Source organism: Vicia villosa, linkage group LG3, assembly GCF_029867415.1.
Source record: "Vicia villosa cultivar HV-30 ecotype Madison, WI linkage group LG3, Vvil1.0, whole genome shotgun sequence".
Lineage (NCBI taxonomy): Eukaryota > Viridiplantae > Streptophyta > Magnoliopsida > Fabales > Fabaceae > Vicia > Vicia villosa.
The window spans coordinates 13,196,461-13,204,722 of NC_081182.1; the positions used below are offsets into that span (position 1 = coordinate 13,196,461).

Below are 8,262 nucleotides of genomic sequence, written 5' to 3' on the forward strand. Positions count from 1 at the left end.
TTAAAATCCAAATTATATTTTCATCAAAATGAGAAGTTTAAAATGTAAAAAAGTGTTGTTTAAAGTCCAATTTCACATTGTCTTTTTAATGTATGAGGTAAAAAAACTCAATAAATAAATACACTTTATTTATTTTTATTTTTTTATAAGAAAATACACTTTATTTTATTTTGTTCTTCTTTCTTCTTGAGAAATATTCGAATTAAAATGCTAAACAAAATTTAATATTTCATTAAAATGTATTCCTTCTCTTAACAAATATTCAAATCAAATTAAGCCCCACAAGAAGTCCAATAATTAATATTCATAGGCACATAAAGTTATTATTAGAAATTAATACTCATCAACTATTACAAGATCAATCTATCTAGCTCTAGCTTGACACAGGCATAGTACACAATTATTTATCCTACACATGTAGAGTTAGTACGTACTAGTTACCCTATGTCTGTATACACAAGTACACTACATAGTACGTACATGCACATGTATACAAATACATAATACATGTATGTAGCTAGTCTAAACAAGCTGAGCCTGTGGCCAAGAATCTACTCCCACAGGAGCATCTAAGCCTACTATTCCTCTACTGTTAACAAAGGGTGTTGAAGTAAATTCATCATCCGTAGCAGCAGCAGCAGCAGCTCCTGAGAATGCAATCAGTTCAGCATCCATCTCAACTGGAAATGACAAGTCTTGAAAATCATTATTATTATTATTGTTGTCAATATTCCATCTCAGGTTAATAGCTTCCTCTATGGACTGTGGTTGGTACTGCTCATAGAACATAGCCTCAGTTTTTGGAATGGTTTGTGACTTGAAGAGTAGCTCCAAAGATTGATTATTGTTGTTTCTGGTGTTTGTGACTTGGTGGAAAGAAGTTTGAAATGCATGTAATGGGAAATTATTATGAGATTGTGTAAATGAAGGAGGAGGAGGAGGGGGTAAACAGCTTTTTTGGGGGGTTAAATTAGAATTATTGTTAACACCTAAATGTCCTTGAACTTGAAGTAATAGTGAACTTCTTTTTTCCACTGATTTATGAAATATCCTGCATATCACCCACTCTTCCTGTCAAAAATTAATTTTCCAAAGTTAAAAATCATAAACATTGTCAATCACATCAAATAGTAGGAAAAATTATAGGTCCATGAGTCAACCCAAAAATAGACAAAAAAAAATTTACTAAGAGGAGAGAGAGAGAGATAACTTGTTAAACACGAAACATGCACGTGTATTTGTCATAGATTAGATTAAAGAGTTATAGGGTTGTAGGTAGGTTTCTAGGTTAGCGTATGTTACGTACCTTGCAAGTTGAAGGTGAAAAATGAGTATGTAAGCGATACTCATGCATGACCCATTTGGTCTTTTCACCACGAGGGGCCCTTCCTTTGTAGAAAACAAGAGTCTTCTTCATGCCAAGTAAAGCTCTTGTGCTGTTGTTGCTGAAAACTTCTTTGTCTTTCCCAGTGGCTTTCCAGTAACCAGCTCCAGTTGCTCTATTTGTTCTTAGACCAGTTGGGTATTTCCTGTCTCGCAAACTGAACAAATACCATTCTCTTTCTCCCATCTTCGCCATTTCTGCATGCACAAAACACAGACACAGACTCAGACACGGACACTGATACATTTGACACTGAAACGTTGACACTGACATTGTAATAATATGGTGTGAGTGAGGATATGGATATGTATATATACCTGGAAGTTCCCATGGCTCACATCTGTTGAGATCAACTTCAGCAAACTTGACATTATTGAAAAAGGTGTTTTTGAAAACCTTGGAAGCTAAATAGAACGTAATGAGTTCTTCATCAGTAGGGTGAAACCTGAAACCAGGTGGAAGACCTTGCTCGTTTTTCTTTTCATGGTCACTGAGTTCACACAGTACTTCTTCCATTGCTAGCATCATAATGGCTTATCTCTTGACAATATTCTGTGGTGAGATAGTAGAGTAGGAATGTGTATATATTTGTGAAACTGAAAACTAGGAAGAGGAGTGAGCTAGTAGATGTGAACTGAATGAATGAAAGTAAAAGGGGAGGTGAAGAGGTATAAATAGAGACCTGAACATGAGGGGCCTACATATCAGAAAGTAGAAACCGACCTCATTAACGTTAACATGACAAAAAAAAATCAATTTTAAAATTTTCTTGAAGTTAAAAAAAAAAAATTATAAATAGTAATCTTATGAGTATTCATGCTAATTTTATGACTACATAATTACATCACCATTTTTTTTGTCTTATTTGTTTATTGGTTTCTAATTTATTGGTTGTCACTTTAATTTTGTGTGCAAAAGTGGCATGCACTGCAAAAGTTAATTAGATTGAATTGCCTTTAAATACAAGGGTACAGTTGATTTATGAGTGGGAGGAAAACCATACAGTGGAGGATTATTTACTTTTTAAAATACTTGTCTAATGCTCCATTATTAAACAGTGTCGGACAAATAAACTTTGTGTGGTGGGAAAAAAACAAAAAAAAGTAAGTGGGGTATTATTTACTTGGATGTGATTATAAAGAACATGATTGTCATTTGGAATAGGATAACTCATACACAATATAAGAAGAATTAAGGATGTCGTTAGAATCAAAGTGGTTTGTTAGAATTAAGGATATCTCGAATAAATATAGTCTTATTTGAGACATGTCATAAACTAAATATGGATATTTCTCTAAAATACTACTATTCGAATATTGATTTGTCACATTTTGTAAGTCTAGCCTTTTACATTGATTTGGCACACCATGTGAGTCTAGCTTTTTCTGCTAGATTCAAATGATCAATGATCTTCTTCTTCCATCAGTCTATCCCCCAATTAAAACAACTCCCACTCATATGTAATAAAAGAGATAATTCATAAAAAATATTTAAAATAATAAGAAAAAGAAAAAAAAGAGAGGCAGAAAAAACATAGGACTCCCTCCGCTCATAATGAGTGACCCATTTAGAATAAATTGGTGTCTCAAAATAAATGACCTATTTCAATTTCCAATACATTTTTTTCAATTCTATCCTCTAATTATTAAAAAGTTCACCATTTCCAATACATAATAAGGATACTATAGTAAAAACAATATTATCTCTCTTACTTTTTCACACTTTTCTTAATCTGCGTGAAATTGTGTGCTGTGTCACTCATTGTGGAACGGAAGGAATAGTTGTGAAGGTGATAGTAAAAAAAAAGTGAAAGAAGAGGATTTAATCCTAATCCAACCATGGTCGGTAAATTTCTTTAAATTTTACTTTAAAAAAATGAGTTGCATAGTGATTCTTGTTGAGATTGTAATCCCTTGTGTCGAAGTAGCATATTGTTCGATAGAAATAGGGTGCAATTTTTGGAAGAAAATTACGATGGTGATGAATTATTCAAACGAACACTTTCGACGAGTCTTCCAATTCTAAAAGTAGACAAGTAAGAGAATTGGTACAAACATATGAAGGTTGTTTTCTGTTATCAAGATTTTGGGATCTTGTGAAAGAAGAGGTAGCACCACTTGCAAAAAACACGACGGGTAAAAAATGATGCACACAATGAGTCCAGATAATTTTAAAAAATTAAGTGATGTAGAATCTGCAAAAGAAGCAAGGGAAATTTTGGAAAAGTCGTTTGGAGGCGTAGAAAAGGTGAAAGATGTGAGGTTACAAACTCACAAAAGAACATATGAGTTGCTTCAGATGGAAGAAAGAGAAAACTTGATTGATTTCTTCACTAGGGTTACAAAATTAGTGAATCAAATCAAGGTATGGAGAAGTGTTGACATCAAGATCAGTTGTTGTAAAGATCTTGAGGTCATTGGTGAAGGTTCGAAAAAAACAATAGGAGGGGTTGGATTGGGTTTTTGATAAAATAAAAATTAATGACACGTTTAGTTATCCTGGTTCGTTTGAACTCAAACTACTCCAGTCCATCCACCAATGAGATTTTGCCTCTCTCTTACAAGCACTTAATCCACTAAATCAAACTTGATTATAACAACGTTCACAATAACAACCGTCAAAATTTTCTTGATATAAACCACAACCCGGTTTCTCAAGGAACAATAATGACCACAAAACTTAATCTTATGTGTTTACAAAAGTGCTTCTAATAAGTTGTATCACAACTGTGATGTATACACAATGTTTAAGAACAATGCACAAAAATAAAATAATGAATAATAATTTGAGAGCTCTTCGTAATAATTTGTGCGTGAGAATTCTTGTTTTAAACTTCAGTAGTGTCTTCAATATATATAGTGAAGATTTTGAACCGTTTGAGAGACACACTTTTCACTTTTGGAATGTTGAAATAATACGATTTAAGACCTTTCCAAAGATAGAGATTATGTCCGTAGAATTAATGATTTAGCCGTTAATAGAAGAATTTGAATGTAATACTTTGTAACGGAAATGAGTATCAGAATATTATGTATCAGAGCATTGCGTCAGCGTTTGGTGCAAGAAGTGTTTTCTTTATCAGAGCTTGATCAGAACTTCTGCTTCTGAGAAATCACAGTCAAAACCTAAGCAATTGACAACCTTACTACTTTGATCTTGGAGAGCTTGTTGTAGCGACTTTCAGAATTTGATTCTTATTATTTGATCTGGGTAAGCATCAGAACTTCTGTAACATAAATAAATGATTAGGGAGCATATATGTTCTTATTAAAATTATGTATTTGTTATCATCAAAACTATTTCAAAGATGTAGAACCAAACTTTCTTCTAACAATTGGCTCCAAAGTTCAACCACGTGGTAGTTGCCATAGAAGAGTCGAAAGATTTATCGACATTGACAAAGGAAGAGCTTCAAGGGACGCTTGAATCTCATGAACAAAGAATGGTTGTAAGAGCTGCAGGAAAATCGAAGAGTGATGTGGCTTTCCAGGCTCAGTAAACCAAAGAAAAAAAAGGCAAAGGAAATTGGAATGACAACAAAGGTAGAGGAGGCTACAATAATTCGACTGGTGGAAATCAACAAGAAGGAAGTTGGTCGAATTAGAGAAACCTCTCATACCAAAGCAACCAAAGAGGTGGTGTTGCAAACAGAGGAAGAGGTAATGGTCGAAAATCTTACAAAAGTCACATTCAGTGTTTCAATTGTCAAAGGTATGGTCATTATTCTAGTGATTGTCTTGAAAAACAGAAGAATAAAGAAAGTGAGGCAAAGTTTTCAAAACATGAAGAAAAATAGATGATGTTGATGGTCACAACAAGAGATGAAGAGAGATTCGAGGACCAAGGGTACTTGGATTTGGGATGCCCATTACACATGTCTGGAAGGAAAGATTGGTTTGTCAACATAAAGCCCTCAATGAAGAACACGGTGAAATTTGCGAATGACAATACTCTAGTAGCTAAAGGTATTGGTGATGTTTTGATTATGAGGAAAGATGGAAAAAGACCAGTAATCTCAAATGTGTTTTACATACCAGACATGAAGAGTAATTTTCTCAGCATAAGGTAGTTGGTCGAAAAGAACTACAAGGTGTCGATCAAAGACAAGATGATGAGAGTTGTTGACTCAAGTGGAAAGTTAATCTTGTAGACTCTCATGTCGCAAAATAGAACCTTCAAGATTAAACTTAATATGATGGAGCACAAGTGCCTTGCAATTGTAGCTAGCAGATATGAATGGATATGACACTATCGACTAGGCCATCTCAACTTCAATAACATCAGAGAGTTGAAAATAAGAAATATGGTTTCAAGGTTACTAGAGATCGACATTTCAAGAGAAGTGTGTGAGGAATGTGTGCAGGAGAAGTATCACAAGAACAACTTCAACAAGGATGCATGAAGCAAGTTGAAGGCAATCCTTTAATTCATATACTCTGATGTATGCGGTCCAATCCATGTAGATTCGAATGGAGGTAATAAATACTTTGTCACATTCATAGATGATTTCAGTCGGAAACTGTAGACTTACCTGATCAAAAAGAAAAGTTAAGTGATCAAGGTTTTTGCCAAGTTCAAATCTATGGTCGGAAGACAAAGTGGGCGAAAGCTTAAGATTATGGGAATTGATGATGGTGGAGAATATGTGTCGAAATACTTCAACACATTATGTGGAAAAAGATAGGATTGTTCTTGAGGTGGTGCCACCCTACACTCAACAGCAGAACGGAACTGTAGAAAGGAAGAATTGAACCATCATGAATATGGTTAGAAGTATGTTGAAAGACAAGCATTTACCCGAAGAATTTTGGGGTGAAACTGTGTCAACCTCAACATTCATATTGATCAGATATCTGACGAAGAAGCTAGAAGAAATCACGCCAGAAGAATGTTGGTCTGGTGTCAAGCCTAGCTCGAGTCATATAAAAATATGTGTATCTATAGCACATAGACATGTTCCAGATTAGTTGAGAAGAAAGCTTGATGACAAGTCTAGTAAAATGATCCTAATAGGATATCATTCAACTTGAGGATACAAGTTATTCGACCTAGTAAACAAGAAAGTAGTGATTAATAGGGATGTGATCATAGATAAGCTTAAGGAATGAGATTGGACTAAGAATGTCAAGAAGGACTCAATGAGAATCTTATGTGAAGAACCAACCACTCAAGTCGAAAGAGAAGAAGTTCGATAAGAAGAAGTCAAAGGTGATGGATGTCCAAGTATACCTCAGAGAACAAGAAACATACCTGCAAGATCGCAAGAAAGTGGGATTGCATCAGATGATGTGGCCGATGATGTTGGTGAGCTAGTACATTACGCTTTCTACGCAGATGTCGAGCCCGTCAATGCAGGTGAGGAATTGAAGGATTCGAAGTGGATGAAAGCTATGAATAAAGAATTGAAGTCCATCGAAGACAACAACACTTGGTCACTTGACGAATTTCCTCAAGGCAAGAAGGCAATTGATGTGAAATGGGTATATAAGGTAAAGTGTAATCTCAAAGGTGAGGTAACTCGACACAAGGCAAGAATTGTGGCTAAAGGATTTCTTTAGAAAGAAGGAATTGACATTGATGAAGTTTTTGCAACTGTTACTAGGATCTAAACAATTAGGTTGGTTGTTGGTCTAACGAACATGAACGATTGACACAGGTGTCAGATGGATGTTAAATGTAAATTCTTAAATGGACCCTTAGACGAATAAGTTTATGTTGCACAACCTGTTGGGTTTGTGAAACATGGCGAAAAGAGAAAGGTGTACAGGCTACATAAATCCTTACATGGACTTAAGATCTTGGAATAAGAAGATTGATAGTTATCTAAGGGAGAAGGAATTTGTGAATGGCACAATTGAACAAGGAGTATATGTAATAAGAAGTAAGAGTGAATTTCTTATACTATGTCTCTATGTTGATGACTTGTTGATAACCAGTAGCTACAAGAAAGAGATCGAAGACTTCAAAGGTGATCTTAGCAAGGAATTTGAAATGTATGATCTGAGCGACATTTTGTATTTCCTTTGCATCGAGGTCTACAATAATAGTATAGGCTTGATGATGCATCAAAGAAAATATGCAAAAGAAATTCTCAAGAGATTTTGAGATGAAAGAATACAACTCAAAGAATGATGCATCACATCTAGTAGCAACGAAGAGGATACTAAGGTATCTCAAAGGAACTCTCGACTATAGCATTTTTTTTGCAGCTGGTGATGGAAAAGAATGTAAACTAGTGGATCACACCGACTTAAGTTTGTGTAGTGATGCTGATGATCGAAAAATCCATCGCAGGTTATATGTTTATGCTAGGTGGAGCACCAATTGTTGGAGTTCGAGAAAAGAACCAGTAGTGGCACTATCTTCGTTTAAAGTAGAGTACATAACTGCTTCTCTGTGTGCATGTCAAGCAACATGGATGGTGAATCTTGTCAAAGAGATTACAAGGAAAGATCATGGAGAAATTGCCATGAAGATCGATAACATGCCAGCTACCAATGTGGGGAAGAACTTCATAGTACATGGCAGAATCAATCACATAAAAATGAGGTTCCATTATCTTTGAGAGCATGTAGCTCAAGGGAAGATGAATCTAGAACACTTCAGAACTGAGAATCAGATTGCAGATATCATAATGAAAGGTGTGCATGTCGAAGCATTCACAAGACTAAGAGCTATGATGAATGTAGATAGGTTAGACACAATGAATTAGATGGTGTGTTGAGATTGTAATCCCTTGTGTCGAAGCAGCATGTTGCTTGACATAACAAGGGTGTGTCAAAACAATTTAATTTGTGTCGAGTTATATTAGATGTCGAAGTGTTGAAGCAGGTTACTTCACACATGATTTCGACTTAGACTAAAATAGGTATTTTGGA

General features: G+C 35.0%; 1 protein-coding gene across 1 annotated transcript; it reads right to left on the bottom strand.

Moving 5' to 3' along the window:
- Positions 1-283: 283 nt before the first annotated feature.
- Positions 284-2,008, bottom strand: LOC131654933 (protein CUP-SHAPED COTYLEDON 3). The gene is made up of 3 exons (XM_058924857.1): positions 1,702-2,008; positions 1,307-1,581; positions 284-1,071 (listed from the first exon to the last, which is right to left on the bottom strand). Exons 1-3 carry the CDS (start codon positions 1,910-1,912, stop codon positions 523-525), a joined length of 1,035 nt encoding a protein of 344 aa, XP_058780840.1. The 5' UTR covers positions 1,913-2,008; the 3' UTR covers positions 284-522.
- Positions 2,009-8,262: the final 6,254 nt, after the last annotated feature.

Excerpts from the sequence above, each read along its gene's own strand:
- LOC131654933 (XM_058924857.1), bottom strand. The coding sequence starts at position 1,912 with ATGATGCTAGCAATGGAAGAAGTACTGTGTGAACTCAGTGACCATGAA. Across the intron at positions 1,582-1,701 it reads TGAGCCATGGGAACTTCCAG|AAATGGCGAAGATGGGAGAA; the intron begins GTATATATACAT and ends TTGTGCATGCAG. Across the intron at positions 1,072-1,306 it reads TTTCACCTTCAACTTGCAAG|GAAGAGTGGGTGATATGCAG; the intron begins GTACGTAACATA and ends AATTTTTGACAG.